General features: G+C 38.9%; 1 protein-coding gene and 1 long non-coding RNA gene across 5 annotated transcripts; both read left to right on the top strand.

Moving 5' to 3' along the window:
* Positions 1–1730: 1730 nt before the first annotated feature.
* Positions 1731–18468, top strand: flt3 (fms related receptor tyrosine kinase 3). Its single transcript, XM_047349541.1, has 24 exons — positions 1731–1835; positions 2810–2886; positions 5236–5387; positions 5482–5603; positions 5735–5843; positions 5934–6079; positions 6214–6362; positions 6999–7125; positions 7240–7408; positions 9460–9560; positions 9636–9744; positions 9827–10038; positions 10119–10228; positions 10311–10443; positions 12157–12261; positions 12345–12455; positions 12584–12740; positions 12885–12988; positions 13075–13193; positions 14225–14347; positions 14435–14546; positions 14633–14732; positions 17223–17328; positions 17478–18468. Exons 1-24 carry the CDS (start codon positions 1805–1807, stop codon positions 17688–17690), a joined length of 2997 nt encoding a protein of 998 aa, XP_047205497.1. The 5' UTR covers positions 1731–1804; the 3' UTR covers positions 17691–18468.
* Positions 18469–19116: 648 nt separating this feature from the next.
* On the top strand, positions 19117–21919 carry LOC124858253. 4 transcript variants are annotated; one of them, XR_007035782.1, is made up of 4 exons: positions 19131–19546; positions 20275–20374; positions 20692–20755; positions 21154–21919. It is a non-coding gene; the product is annotated as an uncharacterized LOC124858253 (long non-coding RNA). The 4 variants fall into 4 exon arrangements; XR_007035783.1 differs by having other exon boundaries at positions 19117–19228; positions 19340–19546; positions 20275–21919; XR_007035781.1 differs by having other exon boundaries at positions 20692–21919.
* Positions 21920–22099: the final 180 nt, after the last annotated feature.

Genomic DNA, 22099 nt, shown 5'->3' with positions numbered 1-22099 from the left:
TGCACTTGTTGATAGACAGGAATTGCACTGGTGAAATGTACAAATTACAACCAATGTAATTGACTTTATTGTGAGTTTATGGCCATGCTTGCTTTGGGGAAAAACAGTTTTGGAAGCGGTTTGTTCTGGTTTTCCTTGCTCTGCATCTCCTTCCTGATGGCAAAAGCTGGAAAAGGCATTGTCCAGTATGCGATAAGTCCAGTGAAATGTCTATAGCCTTTTAGCCGGATCGGGAGGTGTAAATTTATTCCAGGGTGGGTAGGGTACAGCTAATTGTTTTGTCTGGTTACCAAATGACCCAGTGGATCGCCTTCCTTTCTGAGGAAGCATAGTTGCCTGTTCCACACACATCCATACACGAGTACCCTCTCAGTGGAGCAGTGGTAGAAGGCAAGGAGCAGATTTTTGGGATAACGGTTCTGTCTGAGGATTTTTAGAAAAACCTGCCTCTGCTACACTTAGCAGCTCCACACAGGTCCAGCCAATGGTAAGTTCCTCCTGATCCATGTATGCCAACTCGTTCTCCTGAGCCCGAGATTAACTTTATGATGTTGTTTCTGTGATGGGTGGGGACACAGTCAAATGTATAGAAGCTGTAGAGGATTGGACTGAGCACACAACCCTGCAGTGTCCCAGTGTTGAGTGTGAGAGCAGAGGAGAAGTGGGGACCCAGCCTGACCTTCTGGGAGCAACCTAACCGTAAGTCCTGTATTATAACTACCGGAGAGTGATGGGAGGGATGTGCAATTGATATTTTAGGAAAGACAATATCAAACAGCGAAAACATGAATTAAATAAACAATCTTGTTATGTTTAATCTACAAATAAACTTTATATTGTTGATTATTCTTTGTTTTTGTTTTAAGTCACGATTTAGATCATTTCGCAACGTTGAGTTTAGACATCCAGCCCAACAGGGGGCTCCCAAGAGCACATAACTGCTCACGCAAAATAAATATCCCTAACTTCAAGTTTGTAGTTGCATTTATAAGAAAATAAGACAGCTTTTTTGAATAAAAAAAATATAGAAAAAAACTTTAAATTCTTCTCATATTTCGTCTTTTTCTAGTAGTTGTTTGTAAGCACTACCATTTAAACTTGGCCCCTCCTTTTCAAACTCCAGAAAGTCTGCATTAAAATGTTATACTCTGGACATGACTGGCCAGACCTAATGAGTATGTCAGAGAAATAAATCTTTCTCCTCAATTTATTCACTGCTGTTGCATAATAAATACTTTGAAGTCACTAATATGAGGGTTAAGTGAATTGTGCTTTGTAATATATTAAAATCAACTGTTGGTTATAGGTAAATTAGTCAAATTAGTGGTGCTGTGGTGGGTGGTTGGAGAAGGGCTTATTAGGAAGCAGGACCCCAAATAAAATTCTGCTCAGGGCCCTATAAAATTTGGGCCAGCTCAGCCTATAGTGATGCAAGTTGTTCTTCATGCATTTGGAAAAACAAGCAAATTGGCCCTAAAGTAAATGGAAATGTATTAATGTAGTAGAGCACATTTTTTTCCCTCTCTTCTTATAATCGAGTTCCTTTTTTGTATAAAAATATTTACCTGCCATAGTAACTGTAGATAATTATATTTACTTGTGACATCAGGATAGTTTCCTGGCTTCAGTGTTTAGATTGTTTTATTCTGTACCATGAGTATTCCGGGTGTGTGATCTAAGGGTGTAAATATTTGCAGTAGTATATTACTTCCTCTTTGAAAACATACTGGCTCACATCCTGCACAGCAGAGTTTCACAGAGCTGTCTGAGTCTGAGTATGTAACCCAGAGAGTCAGGAAGCCTCATGATGCGGAGAAAGAGATACACAGTTGCAGGTAAGAGGCAGCATTTAGTCTATTACTGATGATGCAAAAATTATTTAGTTATTCAGTCTATATTATTGGCCTAATTGAAATGTCTAAAAATGAGCAACTTTCTTTGAAGCATTAAACAGAGCAATATAAAGAATAATAAATACATACACAAATTTGTAGAAGCAGCTAATTTGTATGCATTTGCTGATCGTCAGTGTTGTATATTTACACGTGCAATCAACTTGCAAGAATAAGGATCTCTACTTAGTCCACTATAAAAATGTCTACATACTTAATAATATCAATGGTTAACTCCATTAATAATATCCACCCAGATGAGGGGCATTCCAGCGTCGTGAGTGGCATGCAGAGCTGATAATGTTGGGTATTGTTATACCCACTCTGCCAGGAAAATTACATGACGACACCATGTCCGCATAACTCATAACACTACCTGAAGCAAATTTATTGACATTTCCAACATCATTGAAAATATATTGAATATTTTACTAATAAATAAGTACAAAAAACATAACCCTAAAAAACATACTCTTTAATGTTCTTTGTATAACTATTCACACAGCTTGGACTTATTCATACGTTGTCACATCACAACCACACGTTTTAATATATTTCATTGGGATTCCGTGTGATAGACCAACCAGGTGCTGCATAATTGTGAAGCGAAAGGAAGGTAATAAATGCATGCCGAAGATTTTTTAAATTTTAACATAAGATTTTTAAACCATGCATTCTTTACCTTCGCCTTCACAATTATAACCTACTTTGCGATGTTTGTTGAGAATTGGCGTTAAATATACTGAAATGAACTTAATTTTTCTGTCACAAAAACTCCCAACAAAATACATTAAATCCATGAAAAGACAGAGCATTTACTTTCTGGATGTTTCTTATTTGTCATATAAATACAGAAAAATTGTATCAGTTTTCAAACTCAAATTCAATTTTAATTTTATTGGTTTTTGTCTTTTCAGCTGCTCTCCTGCTGTGTGCGGTGAAAGCACTATGCTCTGATGGAGTTCAGAATCAGACGTGTGTGTCCAGTTGGAAGGTAAAAGAAAAAGCTTGTCGAAGTTAGAAAATGGTGCTGATATGTCCAAAGTGACACAAATCAAAAGAAATATTTATTTTTCATTAGGGATGATAAGATTTATTTTGAAATATCATACATTTTTTTCAACACACTAAGAGAAATGTGAACCATTGTTTGACTGCTGGTTTTCCAGAACAAACACAATATAAGGCTGTCACAAGATTGATTATTTTTACAACAACTCCACTAAAAATGGAAGTATAAAATGCAAAGGGTAAATGGCTTAGTCATCACAGGAGGTAACTGAACCAACTGAAATTAGCATTTTCAGAAAGCTCTCTGCTTTCAAATTTCTAATCAGCCAATCACTTGGGAGCAACTTAATGCATTTAGGCATGTAGACATGGTCAAGACGATCTGCTGCAATTCAAACCGAGCATCAGAATGGGGAAGAAAGGTGATTTAAGTGACTTTGAACGTGGCATGGTTTTTGGTGCCAGACGGGCTGGTCTGAGTATTTGCTGATCTACTGGGATTTTCACGCACTACCATCTCTAGAGTTTACAGAGAACGGTCCGAAAAAGAGAAAATATCCAGTGAGCGGCATTTCTGTGGTGCAAATGCCTTGTTGATGCCAGAGGTCAGATGAGAATGGCCAGACTGGTTCAAGTTGATAGAAAGGCAACAGTAACTCAAATAACCACTCGTTACAACCAAGGCATGCAGAAGAGCATCTCTGAACGCACAACACGTTGAACCTTGAGCTGGATGGGCCACAGCAGCAGGAGACCACACCGGGTGCCGCTCCTGTCAGCTAAGAACAGGAAACCGAGGCTACAATTTGCACAGGATCACCTTAATTGGACAATAGAAGATTGGAAAAACGTTGCCTGGTCTGATGAGTCTTGATTTCTGCTGCGACCTTCGGATGATAGGGTCAGAATTTGGCATCAACAACATGGCAGGATGGATCCATCCTGCCTTGTATTAACAGTGCAGGATGGTGGTTGGTGTAATCTAAAGTACGACTCATCTCAGACTGGTTTCTTGAACATGACAATGAGTTCACTGGACTCAAATGGCCTCCATAGTCACCAGATCTCAATCCAATGGAGCACTAATAGATATTAGAAAGAGAACTGTGGACCTCCACAAGTCTGATTCCTCCTTGGGTACAATGTCCAGATGACTGAAAGTGCCATGTTCATCTCTTCAGTTGTTCAAACAATTATGCTCAGGTTTGAACAGCATGCAAATGTCCAACTATTATACCATTCAAGGAGATGGGCCCTGTGTCCAAAGTTACTGCAAGAGTGAATTGATGACTCACCCAGGAGGTCACAAAAGTACTAAGAATAACATCTAAATATCTACAGACCTCATTCAGCTCAGTTGAGGACCATAAGAAAGAGGCTGTGCAAAGATGACCTCTATTGTAGAGTTTCAAGGCTAAAACCACTGCTGACAAAAAATAACTAAAAAGTCCGTCGCACATCTATAAAAAAAAAACACCTTGATGATCTTTAGGTATATTCTGTGGTCAAAAGTTTAACTTTTTTAAAAGGTGCACATCCCATTACATCTTGCGTAAAATTAGCTTAGCACTTTAGGAAAATAGCATCATACCAACAATCAAACATTGTGGTGATAGTTTGATGGTCAGGGACCGCTTTACTGCCTCCAAACCTTGATGAAACCATAGATTCTGCTTCATACCAGAAAATCCTGAATGTCCAGCCATCAGTTTCTCACCTTAAGCTCAACCACACGTCAGTTATGCCGCAGGGCAATGAGTTGAAGCACACCAGTAAGACCACCTCTGAATGATAAAAAAAACAAAAAAGATTTTGGAGTGGCCAAGTCAAAGTCCGGCATGAAATTGGATTGAGATGTTGTGCTATGACTTTAAGCAGGCGTTTCATGCTGCTGAAATAAAACGATTCTGGATAGAAGTATGGGCAAAGCTCCCCCACAGTAATGTAACAGACTCATTACCAGTTCCTGCAAAAGCTCAATGGTAGTCAATTCCACAAAGGGTGCCACAACTAGTTATAATGTGTAGGAGACAACTGCTTTTTCACACAGGGCCATGTTGGTTTGCATAGCTTTTTTCCTTAATAAATGAAACCATCACTTTAAAAGTTAATTTTGTATTTACTCTGGTTATCTCTGCTTGATATTAAAATCTGTTTGATGATCTGAAACATCTAAGCGTAAAAAGGCAGCAAAAGCAAAGAAAATCTGTGAGGGGGCAAATACTTTATCACAGCACCATATATTTGTGCATAGAGCACCAGTAATGCAGGAACTGCCACTGAACACAAAATGTTTCTGTAAAGAGTGTTTCAATGCGGTTTTGCCTTCCAGCTAGAGTGCTTTCAGCCAGCTGACCACCTAGAAGCCACTGATCCTGTGATCTTGAAGTTGTCGGATGGTAAGCAACTCATCATCTCCCTGGAGGGCCTCCCTAATAACACTGTCTGCCAGTGGAGGAGCGAAAAAGGCCAAATGATAGAAATGTCAGTGTATTTTTGCGTTCATACACTTGCCGATGGGCCTATTTCTCTCTTTTATGTACCCAAATTTTGAGCATTTTGTTTTAAATCTCTCCAGAAACAGGCGTGTCTCCACAGTCATACCACAACTTTCAATGACAGATTCTGGGAGGTACAATCTGAGCTGTGGAAGTTGGAATGGGACCAATGTCTTAAAAACTGTTGATCTTGATGTAGCTGGTGAGTAGCAGCTCGTCTACTTCTTATCATCATCAATGATTAACTCAGCAGATTAGCACAATCCGGCCTTTATACAGATAAATTAGTTGAATTAAAACTATGTTAAACAATTGGATTCACCTGCTTCCTAGGATGTCCCTCAAAACCACAGCTGTCTCTGGATAAAATGGACGACAAGCATAGTTCTCCTTATTTTAAGTGCATCTCTAAGGGTTCTCCAAGTCCCAAAATTCAGTTTCGGTAAGATAATAATGTACTCTATTCATACTCTATTTTAATAAAAACATATTTTTATTATTTGACTCTTGAATATTTAATGTTTCTTTTCAGTCCAGTAATGGATGACAAACAGAGAGATATTGAAGCTCCGACAGAAGAGAGCTCCACTATCTCAACTACCTTGTATTATATAAGTGGAGTGATGTGTTGTGCCACCAACAATGAAGGACAAGAATGCACCCAGCTGCATGACTTTGGTAATTACATACAATTCAAATCAGACATGTCTCAGAATATGCTTCAGGCCAAAGAGTTAACTCAAGATTTGTCTCAAATGGCACTAGTAAAAAAAGATGGAGAAATAAATAATTCAAAGTGTTTTACATTTCAGCCTTTGATACTAATTCAGCGCAACAACATGAAGTTTCTAGTGTGACCATAAGCCCCGGTGATCCTTTGGTACTTCGCTGCAGAAATGAAGACGATTCAAGTATTAGTTGGGAATATGATGGCAAAGTTTTGGTGAACAAAGCAAATGAGGTACAGTAAACTGATGAAACTGTGATTTTTCTTTTATTATTAGCCTACAAGTTTCAATAGTAATACATAAAACAGTCTGGTACCTACAAGGGAACAACAAAGTGTGTACAGGGTGCCTATGGGGAAAATAAACAACTTGACAAATAGTATGTTATATTGAAAACCAGCCACATAAAAACTACATCGACAAGAATCAGGTTGGTACCCAGTAGCCTGTGCTAGAAACTAACAAGAGCTTAGCAAGCAGCGGACCTGGGTACATTTGAGTGACTGCATAGAGGTTTTACATGGTTACTACAACATTTTTTCAGTGGATGAAGTCATTTCAAGAAATGACACCGTATCAATGAGAAACCTTTTACAAAAGAATTATAGAAAATCCCAATTTTTATGTGGACAAGCCCGAAAAGCTTGAAATTGCTGTTCACTGATATCAATCTATTGTAATTTGCATGTGTAAAAAGGCACCAAAACTGGCCGTAGACCAGTAGCCCACACCCTTCTAAATGCAGACCTGCCTGTCGGTACCGGGCCATTTTATGCATAGATATCCAAATAGAACCGCATTTTCTTAAACAACAGTTTTTACCTCAAATAAAATATTGTACACGCTTATAAAATGTGTGTTTTTTCCAGATCTGTATTAGAGAGGATCGACATTACCAAAGTAAAATGGTGTATGTTTTCATCAAATCGGTTACCTTTAACCACAGCGGCAGATACACCTGCAACAAATTTAAATCTGTGGATGTTCATGTTACGGGTTAGTAACAGTGCTCTCCAAGAACTATAACAGTTTTTAATAATCATTGTTGTACAATAATTAATTCATAATTTACTCCTGTTGATCATGCTTCATATTCTCATGTCTCCTCAGCTGAGAGCTTCCTCTCCTCCCAGCTTCCTAACCAGTTTGTGATAACTCAGAACAACTCCTGTTTGGAAGCAGGTGTCTCCTACCACCCTATGCTACAGTACTGCTACTGGGAAGCTCCTGATGGTAGTGTCACTAAATGCATCATGGACCTGTGGGTCGCAAATAACAGGTAGTTTCATAAAGCAAAGCTTCATAATCTCAGAATAATGTTTTTTCAAAGATAATCATTTAATATGACGTTTATTGGCTTTTTCTGTTCACTCATATCAGGGTTTATGTACAATGACATAATAAAAATGATCTAGTCTTTACCAAGGCAATTCTTTAAATAAATAATACTAATAAATTAAATACAGCATAACCAACTGCCTTCAGAAGCTATCTAATTAGTAAATAGAGTTCACCTGTGTGCAAACTATTATCAGAATAAATCTGTGAAGGCCTAAGAGGTTTGTTAAAGAACATCAGTGAACAAACAGCATGAAGACAAAGAAACACTGCAGACATATCAGGGAGAGAGTTGTGGAGATGTTTAAAGCAGAGTGAGGTTCTAAAACAATATGAAAATATTGGAAAATCTCAAAGAGCACCGTTTAATCTGTCATCCTAAGATTTAAACAGTATGGCACAAATACAGGCTTCAGAGAAACCTCCAAGGAGATTCATGTTAACTCTGGAGGTGCTGTGGAGATCTACAGGTCAGGGGGAAAAGTTGTAGTTGTGCACTGTAAAAGTCTGCCCTAAAGAAAAAAAAGGCATTCTTGAAAAAAAAGCGAGTCTGTCATGTTTGTTTAGAGAAGGATCCGAGTGCAGATGAACCGGCAACAGAGCTAATTTAATAAATAAAATAGAAAACTTACACATGGTGCTGCACAAGGAGAACAGGACATACAAAGTAGACAGAGCAACATGCCGGCTGACAGAGGAACAGAGAACATGGCGGATAACAGAAGAATCTGGCAGTGAACAATAAGAAATCAGGTGCTTAAATACTGAGGCAGGGGGACGATGACAAAGGAACAAAATTAGCTAAACAGAGGAAATGTGGAGCAGCTGTGTCACGATGAAAGCAGGGAAGCTAAGGGAGGGAGATACAAAGAAACTATCAAACCCAGGGAATAATTTTAAGTGATCTAACAGAAACAATTTCAAATGCACAAAGAACAAAACACAAGAATACACCAGGAAACTAAACACAAAGGAATGAACTAATATGGAAACACCATAGAGAACATAAACAACAGAAAAAGGATAGAAACCCCACAAACCCAAACACCTAAGGATCATAACAGAGTCCTGTTCCAGACTTAAAGACACTCGAGAATCTGTAAAAAGAAGATGTTTAAATTTGCTCATCATCCAGTTTGACTGACCACGAGCTTCTTTGCAAAGAGGAATGGGCGTAAATTTCAGTCTATAGATGTTGTGGTTCTATAAAGTATGCAGATGCACTGCATATCTGATTTTTATTTGTAAAACAATTTAGAAAACCATATATCTTTGTCCTTTTACTTTACAAAGAGGCAATACTTTCTACTGGCCTGGTACAATAAATCCTAATAAACACACTTAAGTGTGGGTTGTAACATGGAGCATTTCTGTGGTTATAACTGTTGCAGGGCACCTGTAGAAAAAGACTGGGAAAAAGCCTCTTCTAACTAAGAAGAGTGTGGCAATGCAACTTTGGTTTGCAAAAGGGCATCTGAATGAACCACAAGACTTCTGACAACCAAAGTCTTGTATATCAGATAATGCAGCTCATAGTAACTGTCAGGCACGAAGGTGGAGGCTGATAATTTGGGCCTGATGAGCAAAACACAGAACCTTGACACTTGAAGTCATTATGTCAACCCTGAGCTCTTCTGTATATTAAAGTGTTTTAGATTTCAATGTGAGACCAGTCATGCAAGCAGTGTTTTAAAGAAAAGTGGGCCAAGACTAATCCACAATGGCATGAGAAACTGATGAAGTCATACAGAAAACCTAGTTATTTCTGCTCAAACTGGTTCAACAAGCTATTGGATCATAACTGTACTTTGTTTTTCACCCATAGCTTTTACACTTTTCACTTTTTTTATTACTGGTTGTAAATGAACCTTGAAAGCCTCATAAACACAAGATATTTGTTTTTTGTGTCCTGATGCGTAAATCCCTAAAGCGGGAAGGGTTCTACGTTATTTTTACCGTATAATTCTGTTGAGTGTTTCTTTAATTTCTCAGGACTTTGAAGTATTGTAATTCACTGCAGTCAGGAGTATATAAGCTACACTTGGCAGCTGGAGGAAAAACAGAAACAAAGACTACAACAGTTTGTGTTGTAGGTAAGTAATGTCTGTGTCATTGTTAAAAGTTTAATAAGTAACAGCATTGCCTATAATTTAAGAATTTCCTTGCAGATGCACAGACACAGAAATTCAGAGAAGAAAATAATCACTTCGTGGTTGAGACTGTGAGTACCCTGCCAGCAAACTCTACATGGATGTCAAGCTCATCCTCCAACAACAGGTATAAGGATTACACAGCAACTCAGCTCAGAGACGTCTGTAGGCATGACTGTTGAAGATCAGTGGTCTTTGTCTCACTGCAGCTTTGATACAGACACAGTCTGGGAAGTGATTAGGGAGGTGAATCACCCAGTTTCTGGTGACTTCTGTAACATGAAACTCTACAGCTCCATAAGCCAAGACCTGGTGACTGGAGAGAAATTAAAGTTTTGCTTGAAGAACCAAGTTTGGCTTGAAAACCCCTGGTGTAATGTTTATTATGTGTATGGAAACCCCAAAACCCAAGCCTTCAGAGGTAACACAACCTCAATCACCCTCCATATTCATTAAAGCAGGTTGGTATTGCTGATTTCTGCCATATTGATGTGTGTTTAGCTGATCCACCTTCTGATAATAGCGTACTGCTACTGAAAATCGGAACAATGGCTTTGCTCCTGGCTCTGGCACTAGTCTCAGTGCTGCTCTTGTACTACATCAAGAAGAAGGTATGCATCACAAGCAGAACCAGTGCAGACACAGGCACAAACATAGAAGAAAATTACACTAAATCATTTTTGTTTCCAACAGAAACCCCAATATCAGCCTCATCTTCAGATGATCCAGATGGTTGGACCTAATGACAACGACTACATCTACATCAACTTCAAGGACTTTATTTACGACCAGAAATGGGAGTTTCCTAGGCAGAACCTAAAGCTTGGTAGGAGTCACAACAACCCTTTATTTATTTTCAGAAAAAAACAAAAATACTTTAATAATCAACTTAATACAGTCGATTTCAGTCCAGTCAAAGTCAAATTTGATGTATTTGGAATTATGAAATATCTATTAGGAAAAAGTGCTGGCTAAAAATGCTGATAGATTAAACATTATTTATTCTTCTATAGGACAAAAAAATTATTATTACATATTGCATCTTAAAAGAATAAAATTACATGCAAAAAGTTTCCACCCTTTGGGACTAATAAGTGTATACATGGTTCAGTTAGTTTTTTTAAGAGAATGAGCATTCACAGCATAACTAAAATGGACCAAAAGTAAATAATTTATTCTTCTTTTTGCAGAAGACAGTTGATTTTATTTTTCGTGAACCATTTGTCCATATGTTTTATGTCGGTATTGTGCTGAAATATCCAAATAGGCCCTATTTTGAGTTTGCTGTTAGCGACAACCAGATTTTTATTTAAAATGTTCTGGTATTTCAGAGAGTTAAATATGACAACCTCTAAGAAGGTTCTCAGGACCTTTGAAAGAGAAAGAGGCCCACAGACCCTCTGCTTAATAGTGGGATTAATGTGCTTTTCTGTTCATCCTTTGTTTCACGCCATACCCATCTGGAGTGTTTGTTGCCAAAAAGCTCAACCTAAGGGTGGTTTCACTCCAGGTTTGGGACTTGGTACAATTGGGCAGGGAATGCTAAGGCATTTTACAATTTTTATTTGGTTTGGTTCACTTTCACTCAGCATTTTTGAAAGGATAAACGATTTTATTTAGGGCGCTATCACAAGAGGCCAACTTGTATGAGCAGCATGCGAATATGGCTAGATGTTTTAAAAAAACCTACCTATTTGTTCATTTGGAAGATATATATCTAAAGTGAGAGTTTATTCTCAGCTATCCACAATGTTTATTCTTCATAAGGTAGAATGTATTTATTTATAGGAGCACCAAAACAACAAATGAAAAATGTGACATCATTTGTCCTGTGAAAATTAAACATTAATATAGATGCAACATTTACTGTGGATAAAAAGAATGCCAGTCTTGATATCTAAAATGTTAATTATGACTTGGAACAACCGAATCATGCATATTTGGTACAAAGATCCAGCCTGGCTATAAAATGTTAAAACATCTTGCCATAAGTGAGGCAGCTAGCCATCAGCATGTTGCTCTACATACATTAGCTGAATGTAGAGTAAAAAGATTGAGATAGAGAGACTACAACATGTTGCTGCTGTCTTTCCCATTTTGAAGAGTGACTATTAGAAATTTGCTTCTATAATTAACCTTTGGGAAACGGGAAATCCTGTATTACTAAATAAAAGTTCAAACTGTAATCAACTTAAAAAAGTCAAAACTAAATGGAAAAATATTTTTATTTTACAGAAATATTTTAAGGGTGTTGATATGTCTGGCCCAGGTGATTTTTAAAAACAACTATTTCTTAACGTCAATTTTAAATATTTAGCAATTAACAGCTGGATTTTGCTTAATTTTTCAATGTGACAGTATGCTTTGGCAGTAAAAGATAAATTCATGTAACTTTTTTGCATATCTTTAAAACTGCTAACACAGCAAATAAGAAGATCAACTTAGACTTGTTTTGTTTACTTTCTAGGTTTCTGATTTACATGGAGCTCATTTTAGCAAACATCTCATGTTTTTTCATATTTCTCTGTCCCTCCCTCAGGAAAAGAGCTGGGCTCTGGAGCTTTTGGCAGGGTGGTTCAGGCTACAGCTTATGGCATCAACCAGCCTGGAGTTTCACAGCAGGTGGCCGTCAAGATGCTACAAGGTCAGTGTTTGTTTAAACGAGTCAGTTTCAGAGAGCCACAGAGGCGGCTGCTTCAGCTGCTGATCTCTATCTTCATTCTGCAGAAAAACACCACTCTGTAGAGAAGGAAGCTCTCATGTCTGAGCTCAAGATGCTGACTCACATTGGTCAGCATGACAACATCGTTAACCTGCTCGGTGCATGCACAGAGACTGGTATGTTTTAAATCATCTGTCCGACTGTGTCATAGGGAGATAGATGAATTAAATACAGATAGGCACATGCATTTTTGCAGTGCATGCAATTTAATTTTATTGTAACAATAAATAATACCTTTCTGTAGGACCCATATACCTGATTTTCCAGTATTGCTGCTATGGTGACTTGCTGAATTATCTGAAGAAGAGCGGTGACCGCTATCACAAGTCTGTGACTGATGCCTTTAACAGGGACCGTTTCAGCAGCCTGTACCACAACCTGCAGCCCAAGAAAAACTCCAAGTAAGAAGAAACACAGCAGGAATGTTAATTACTTACATAATGTATAGTGTCAGCGTTTTCCTTTTATAGGTACTATGGCAAATCAAAACCACACTGGATAGAGTACATCAGCATTATAATCATCTAATGTTTGTGTACTTTCAGGGAGCTGATAACAACAGCAAACAACTACGTGCCCATGCAAGACTCCACCACAAGAGGGCAGGAGAACGTTGCCCTCATCACCTTCAGCTCCAATGACATGGAAGGTGAGAGACACCACATCAAGGGATGGAGTGAAAAATTAAAAAGTCTCATGTTATAAATGGTTTAAAATCAAAACGGGGTTTGTCAGATCCAGAAATGTATGAGAGTGAAGAAGATCAGACAGAACTGCAGGCTCTCACCTTTGATGATCTGCTCAGCTTTGCCTTTCAAGTGGCCAAAGGGATGGAGTTCCTCTCCTCCAAAAATGTAAGAGACAAATACACCCACAAATTTCATCTTGTCAGTTTACAACCACAACATTCAATGTATTTTATTGGTATTTTTATGTAATAGAGCAACACAAATTGTGAAGTACAAGGAATATTATGCATGGTTTTAATATTTTTACAAGCAGAACTCAGAAATGTGTGTTTTATTAAAACCCCTTTACTAACATATCAGTACTCTGCGCAATAAATTAGCATCAGGAGTCATTCCACAAATCTGGCCATTGTGGAAGGGTAGCAATTAGAAAGTCAATGTTGAAAGAAAGCCATTAGAAGTCCTGTTTGAAGTTTTCTAGAAGCAACGTGAGACACATGTGGAAGAAGGTACTCTGGTCAGATGAGACCAAAATTAACTTTTTTGGCCAAGATGCAAAAAACTAGATGTGGCAGAACGCTAACACTGAAAATCCTGAACACAACATCTCTACCATGCAACATGATGATGGCAGTATCAAGCTATGGGGATGCTTTTCTCCTGCATGAACAGTGAAGCAGGTCAGACATGATGGGAAGATAATTAGATCAAGCTAAATAAGAAGTACTCCTGCATGAAAATCCTTTAGAGGCTGCAAAAAACTTGAGACTGGGGCAGAGGTTCACCTTAAATAGGACAGTGGCCCCAAACTAACAGCCAGAGCTACAATGGTAGTGGTTTAATTTATGTGTTACAATGGCCCAGTCAAAGACCACCACTGAATCCAATTGTGAGTTTGAGGTAAGCCTCAATAAGCCTGTCTTAGCTTGAACTATTTAGAGAGAGATGCAGAAGACTTGCAGCTGTAATTTCAGCCATAGTTGGTTCTACAAAGTATCGGGGGGCTGGATACAAACGCACGCCACAGTTATCAGATTTGTATTTGTAAAACATGTTAACCATTTTATTATAAAACTTCTAAAGATTAATGTTGTATAGATTCATCAATCGTTTTGTAAGAATAAAAATAAATTTCTTCAGGTTTTTGTGTCGAATAAAAGGTAAGTTAAGGACTACTACATGTTGTTTATCTTTAGTGCATCCATCGAGATCTGGCAGCTCGAAACGTGTTGATAACAAAAGGGTGGCAGGTGAAGATTGGTGACTTTGGGCTGGCCCGGGACATCGAGAATGATTCCAACTATGTTGTGAGAGGAAATGTATGTGATCTGATATTAATCTTTATAACATTTGTGTGTTCAGTCTAGTTTCTATTGACTTAATGTTGGTGACTGTTTGTATTTCAGGTGCGCTTGCCGGTTAAGTGGATGGCTCCAGAGAGCATCTTTCAGGGGATGTACACCATGAAGAGTGATGTCTGGGCTTATGGCATTCTGCTCTGGGAGATCTTCTCACTCGGTATCTTTTACTGAAAAGCACAGAAACAGCACATTCAAGCATAGATGGAGCCTATATTGTATTCAAAATAAACTATCTGCTTCCAGGCGTCACTCCGTATCCAGGTATTAAAGTGGATCACACGTTCTACACAATGATTGAGAGAGGATTTAAGATGGAGTGTCCATACTATGCCAGTGACTCTGTGTAAGTGTCTTTAGACTGGATGCGAGAAATAAAAGAAAAATCTATAATAATCACTTAAACAGGAGTGTTAGTGCAATAAAATATATGATATAGACATATTTGGGTTCATAAAATCTTCAGGCTGGGTGCTAAGGAGTTTATTAAGTACTTCTTGAACTTTTTCTCACTTTGTCATGTTACCGGCATGATCTCCAATGTTCTTTATTTAGATTTTACGAGATAGAACAACACTGCATTCCACAGTAAAAGACTGACATTTTGCCCAATTTTTGCAAAATAGCTTAAACTCAGGCAGATCAGATAGCATGTCTATGAACAGCAACTTTCAAGTCTTTCCAGGGATTCTCAACTGGATTTAGGGCTGGACTATTGCCCCTTTATTACTGGCTATATTTAGGATTCATGGCTCTACTCCACTCGGTCTCGCCATACTCGGCATTATACCTGTTGTGTTTGGAATGACTCACTGACGACTGGAGCTGTGGCTTGAAGCCCTGCCTCCAGCTGTCAGTGTAGTGCTCTGTGCCGCTATTAACGCTACTGTGTGACATTGTTACATTAAAGTAATGTTCCTGAAACAATAAAAATATAAATAAATAGAAAATGGTGTTAGCCATGGACAATCCATGATGAGCACAGAAGTCCAATAACAAAACACCACTTGGGTTCAGAACGGGAGGGCCATTCTTCCCAACCACACCCCTCCAGGTCTCACTGTCATTGCCAACGTAAGCATTGAAGTCCCCCAGCAGAACAAGGGAGTCCCCGGGAGGGGCGCTCTCCAACACCCCCTCCAAGGACTCCAAAAAGGGTGGGTAGTCTGAACAGCCGAGGATCAGACCGCCAAGGTCTCCGCCTTCGGTTGCCACCCATTTCACATGGCACCCAACCCCTCCGGCCCCTCCCACAGGTGGTGAGCCCATCGGAAGGGGGCCCCAGGTTTCCTATTTGGGCAGTGCCCGGCTGGGCTCCAAAGGTGAAAGCCAGGCCACCTGGCGCTCACCAGCGCGCCCCATCACCAGACCTGGCTCCAGAGTGGGGCCCTGGTGACCCGCGTCTGGGCGAGGGAACACTGTTTCCATCTATGGAAAGGGGTCTGTGGGCTGCGCTTTGTCTGATCCCTCACCTAGGACCTGTTTGCCTTGGGTGACCCTACCAGCGGCATAAAGCCCCTGACAACATAGCTCCTAGGATCACTGGGACACTCAAAGCTCTCCACCATAATAAGGTGGCAGCCCACGGAGGGGGTTGCCACCTTACCCTTATTTGTATTATTAAAAACATTATTTGTAATAATATAAGACATTTGTGCAGGATATCCAAAAATGTCTTACATATGTTTTTTATGTATAAAATATCCACTGGGATAATTATTTGGACCACAGCCCAACCAGATCTTATAAAATAAGGCTCAGGGGTTCTGATGTTAGTGGGGGTGGCAGGAGAAGCAGAGAGGAGGGACGCTGCTGTCTGGACTGGTAAACATCCAAAGTTTGTCTGAAGAAGTTACTATTTTGGGCCTTATGAGGAAGTTTTGGCTCAGCCATGGCAATAACGAGGACAAGGACTTTAAAGCACAAAACTGGACCTTAGACAGCAGTGAAGTCAGCTGATTTACGATGTTGTTAAATACAGCACCCCCTGGGTGTGATTCAGAAAGCTGATGGGTCCTTTTTCTTCATCAGGCATGGTTTATGATTTGTAAATAGTAAAATTATATTTTAAATTGGCCTGCCATTGTGGTTCTTAATGTAATTGTGGTTTGTGCACTACCTCAGCGAAAATATTCAAATTTCTTCTGGTCCCACGGCCAATCGGTGAAGAGTAGTCCGTTCACGTCACATGTAGCCTCTACTCAACCCCAGTCGTACCTGCTCAGGAGCAGGGAGCAGGTACAGATACGGAAAAAACAAAAATGGAAATGCTTGCAAAACAGGCCAAGTGGAGTGGAGCCGGGGTAAATGGAGGGTTGTTTAGGGTTGATGTCCCCTGGAAGGTGAAACTCTGCTCCAATCTCAAGTTGTTTGCAGCTTCTAACAGGTTTTCTTCCAGGATTGTCCTGTATTTAGCAGCATTCATCTTCCCTTTAAATCTGACTGGCGTCCCTGTCCCTGCTGAAGAAAATAATCCCCACAATGTGATGCTGCATTCATCATATTTTATTGTGGTTATAGTTTGTTCTGGCTGATGTCCAGGGTTCATTTTCTGCATCAGATTCAATTTGGCATTTAGAATAAAACGTTTAGTTTTTGTCTTAATTAACCAGAGCATCTTCTGTCACAATTTTTTACCCCCTTTTTGTCTTGTGGCAAACTGAAAACACATTCTTCAAACTGAGCTGTGGATATCTTCAACTCCTCCAGAGTTAACATGGCTGCTACTCTAATTAATGCATGTTTTAATGTAAATTCTCTATTTTTATAGGAAATAATATTAATAGAGCTTAAGATATTGACTTCTTTCTTTGCCCTTCATGCTGTTAATATACAGGTATGGTATCATGTGCAAGTGTTGGGCTCTGAATTCCAACAGCCGCCCGTCCTTCTCCAAGCTAGTGGACTTCATGAGTGACCTGCTGCTGGACAGAGAAGAGAAGGTATTAAGTTGTAGAGAAAAGTCAAGTCATTTTTACTGGATTCCACTTTAACTATGAAAACATTCTCCTCTAAGACAGGCTGTAGTTGAGAACCATTGCATCTGATTTTATGCTTCTGAACAATATCCCCTCATGCTACTTTTCTTCAGCTCTACCAGAACATTTTTGACCAGAATTCCAGTGACTATCAGAATACATCAACCTGTGTGGATGTTTCAGCCTTGGTAAAAGAAAGTGGAAGCAAGTCGGCGGCGGCCAATGACTACTGCAAAGCCAATGTGAGAGAGGAAAACAAAGCAGAGGCATGGAAGTCAGAGGTTGTTGTCGAAGAGGAGCCTCTGAAGCTCTGTGATGAAGAGTGATCTCCTACTCAAACTATTTTATCCACAGCATATAAAACAAACTAATTTTCTGTTCATTATAACCATGAAAATACAATATACTGGCTTTATGTTCTTTTACAAAAATGATGGGCATTATAAATTTATATTTACATTAAGTTCATTTAGCATTAATGTTATATAATTGTGTTGCTCTTTTATAACGTGTTGATTCAAGAATACTGCTTTTTATATAAATGTGGAGATTTTCATGGTTCACCTAAAACTGAAATGCATGTTTCATAATGGGATTATTAGTGTTTTTTTTGTGGAAAACTGCATCGCCACGGCATGATGCAGTTTGGGGTTATAGTGTAGTGTTTGGTTTGTTGCCAAATTAAATAGTGTGTAAGTAGACCAGAATGTTCACAATATATAAAAAACAATGTACCCACTATTCTGCTCGCTATATTATAACATTTATTTAATATACATATATATGTATTTTTTTGCTTTTTTATAACTTAACCTGTACATAATAATGCTTTATTTTGTGACATACCGTAGAAGCTACATGTTATAATCAAAATGAAAAATAACAATGCAACTGATCAAATATTAGTTACAGGATTCTGATATATCATATTCTGGTCAGTTTTATCATTCAGATTGAAATGCACCAACATCTGTTACAAGCATTTTAAGCCCATTGTAACAAAGTAATCATATCAGTTCATCATATCATTTTATAGCCAATATACTGTACTTCTTAATCTCATGTATAACAGCAATAAAAATATATTTTACTTATTAAAGATCATCTGGAATGAAGTTAAATTCTTTTTTGAGTTTTATACTGTTTGTTGTTCTCAAATGGTTTTATTTATAAATTACTTTTCAGTTCTGTAAAGAGTTGAGCTTTGCCTTTTTTTTTTAGATTCTAATTTGAAAGACTACATATTCTTCCATTAATTACATTGCTCTGGATTGATAGTTACCCAGACTTTTAAAGATTTTCTTTGGACTGTGGCTGCTTTTACCACATGTCTACAGTCACAACAGTTTAATAGGAGTTTATTGCCTGCCATATCACTACATGGTAATATTTCCCCGCATTTTTTTTTTTATTCACCATATTTGGGGGGCATCTCTTCTCCAAAGGCCTTTTCAGGTGATCCAACAGGTTTTTTGTTGGATTTTGTTCTAGGCTCTGACCACGCCAAGCAAAACGTCCATGTTTTTTGCTGTAGTCTATCTTTGGTTGTTTTGGATGTTTGCTCTAACTTGTGATGCTGAAAAATGAAAACCAGCTAATACTTTCAAGCAGAGACCTGAAGGTTTTTGGGTCAAAACTAAATGGTATTTGAACTGTTCAAGATTTCCTTCGCCTTAACAAAAACCTCACAGTGTGATTGTCAGAATCTGAACTGCTGATCATGCCAGTAACCAGTTTCCTCACTAGGTGTCGCAGGAGTCCTGAGATCTGGAGGCTGACTGGTGCAGCCTATCTTGTCATCAGCCACGGTGCAATAAAAGGGAGGACTGCCAGCATATCAGCGGCTGACTGTTTTGCCCCAGTGGTATTACAACCGGCTCTCCTCGAATCTCACGTTTTAAAGTGTTCTTGTCAAGCCAAGCTCTCAGTAACCTTTGCCTCTCTTATTGCTCTATGCTTCACTGCTTTGGTTTAGAAGAACCTCTGGAATTCCCACGGACCGTGAACTTCACCGGACATCTTACTAGGCTGGCAGTCCGAATGGATCAGTGTACCGCTCCAGCCGCGAATCCGGTCAGCCCCTCCTCAAAGGATTATTTCCCTGGCTCCTGCTGACATCGTTCTCTGGATCAGCTCTCAGTCCTGACGCGTCCTTTCCCTGGCGGATACCGACGCCCCATCAGTAAGCATTACCTGAACCTAGTCTATTCGTTCCAAGTTACTATTACTTACCTCCGTTCCTTCCCATCACAGCCCAGCTCGGCCTTCATGGTTGCCAGATCCTCATTCCTGTCTTTAAATAAAATAATTAAAACGTACTTTGTTCCTGAGTGTTCTCTGCATGTGGGTCAAGTCGGCAATAGAAAACAGCCATGGTCACTACATAATCATTGATAGAGCTTGGTCTTAAAAGAACCACTTATTAAAACATTTCGGGTAATGCATACATATATTTGAGTCTTTATGTATAATACCGACCCCATGTGGATTAGAGAAAATCTATAATAAATTGAAATTATGGCACCCAGTTATTGTTTTTAGATTTCATTCTATTGTACTTGTATTATGACTCCTTCCTAGAGAAAGAAGAACCTAAAGACTTCATTTAATTGATATTGAAATTCCTGATGGGTGTATGTGAGCCTGAGTGGAACTGGATATTTTATGACTAAAGATGACAATAGGAAAAGTTCAGGTTAACCTCTTCAGTTAACCTGAGAACATGAAACAAATCAAATGCTCACAAAGACCAAATACACACTCATCTGGGTTGTAACAAAACAAAAAATATCTGTGTGCTGGCAACGTAGTCCTTAAAATGTCTCAGCAATTATTTATGTGAATTCACTGAGTATTAAGCACTGAGGCCTTGATTTAACCCACATGTCTCGTTTTCTTTTACTATTGCAGGTAACTTCTGGAAGGAGTTGAGGGAGGACAGCCTAAATGCCACATGGTCCCACTGCGACCCCCACCACCTTCTTTCCCCTGCGGGACCATCACCAACAGGGTTGTTTCTATTTTATCTTCAAAGTTTTATCTTAAATGTTTGTTTTTATTTCAATTTGCTTTTTAGCTCTTATGTTTTTGTTGGTTTTACTATTGTTTTTATCAGTGTTTGCTCACTGATTGTTTTGCACTGTACAGCACTTTAAATTTTTTATATATATTGAATAATAAATAATCAATAATGCTATTATTACAATAATAAATAATATTAAATAATCCAACCCAACTAAAACAAATTACAGAATGAATAAATCATTATATTTTTATCCAGTCCGATTTTATAAATAAATTCAATAATGTTCTTTCTGTTATTCATAGAAGCTGCACCTGGCCTGGCGTTCTCCTTAGATGTTACACCTTCCTGGAGAGGGCATCGGCTGAGGTACTGCTTCAAGTTCTTTCTCTCTTCCTCTGTTTGTCTGCTCTGTCTTCTCAAATTCCAAGGTTCTCTCCGAGTACTCCGGCTTTTTCCCATAGTTCAAAAGACGATGAAGCCAATAAAGGAGCTACAACTGAATTTAATGTTTTACTTTTTTCCCCCAAAGAAAGTACAACTGGATCAGTGATTCATGTTTTCTTTTTATTTGTTCTGCTCTGTCTTCTCAAATTCCAGGGTTCTCTCTAGGTACTCTGACTTTTTCCCACAGTCCAAAAGACGATGAAGCCAATAAAGGAGCTACAACTACCTTTAATGTTTTACTTTTTTCCCATAGAAAGTACTTCTGAATTAGTCTTCTGTGTTTTCTTTTTGTTTGTCTGCTCTGTCTTCTCAAATTCCAGGATTCTCCATTGTCGAAGAACTCAGGAACTGGAACACGAAGTAGGTCAACCAGGACAGCCTCGTCGAAGAAATCTGAAACTGGAAGATGAGGTGGGTCCACCTGGACACCCTCGACAAAGAACACAGGAACAGGATGGACTACGCTGCCAGCGTAATGTTTTACTTGTTTCCCATAGAAAGTAATTCTGAATAAGTGCTTCCGTGTTTTCTTTTTGTTTGTCTGCTCTGTCTTCTAAAATTCCAGGATTCTCTCCGTGTACTCGGGCTTTTTCCCAGAGCCCAAAAGAAGATGAAGCCAATATAGGAGCTACAACTGCCTTTAATGTTTTACTTTTCTTTCCAACAGAAATGACTGCTGAATCAGTGCTGCTGCGAAATTTTTGGGGTATTTTCCATGTTCACAAACCCCTAGTCGGTCATGGCAGATGGCCGCTCACACTGAGCCAGGTTCTGCTGGAGGTTTCTTCCTGTTAAAGGGGAGTTATCCTTTGCGCTGTTGCTACATCCTTGCTTGGTATGAGGGATTGCTGCAAAGTCAAAGACACAATGCAAACAAACAACTGTCACTCCATGCTTGTCTTGGAGGACTGCTGCAAGTCAATTACTCGATGCAATCTGCTGGGTTTCCTTACATAGAAAACTTTTAACCAATTGGAATAAATGTCCTTGAATAGAAATCTGTCTTTTTGATTCAATTGAATCGACTTTTTTAAGTGCTTTGAGACGGCTGTTTTGATTTTGAGCTATTAAATAAACTGAATTTAATTCGATGTCTTATCAATTTATTAAGTTTAGCACAAAAATGCATATAAAGGATTCTCTATATTCAGTGTAGACATGGGTAAACCTACCTGAACACCGTTGTTGAAGAACTCTGGAACAGTCCACCTGGACACCCTCATTGAAGACCTCAGGAACTAGAAGACGAGGCAGGTCCACCTGGAC

This window comes from Girardinichthys multiradiatus, chromosome 21 (assembly GCF_021462225.1).
Source record: "Girardinichthys multiradiatus isolate DD_20200921_A chromosome 21, DD_fGirMul_XY1, whole genome shotgun sequence".
Classification (NCBI taxonomy): Eukaryota; Metazoa; Chordata; class Actinopteri; order Cyprinodontiformes; family Goodeidae; genus Girardinichthys; species Girardinichthys multiradiatus.
Note: the sequence above shows the minus strand (reverse complement) of the source record. Positions and strands in the feature narration are given on the sequence as shown.

Bases quoted from the DNA above. Each gene is read 5' to 3' on its own strand.
- flt3 (XM_047349541.1), top strand. From the start codon at position 1,805: ATGATGCGGAGAAAGAGATACACAGTTGCAG. The intron at 6,080-6,213 runs GTAATTACATAC...TTTACATTTCAG, and splicing joins CACCCAGCTGCATGACTTTG to CCTTTGATACTAATTCAGCG. The intron at 10,039-10,118 runs GTAACACAACCT...ATGTGTGTTTAG, and splicing joins CAAAACCCAAGCCTTCAGAG to CTGATCCACCTTCTGATAAT.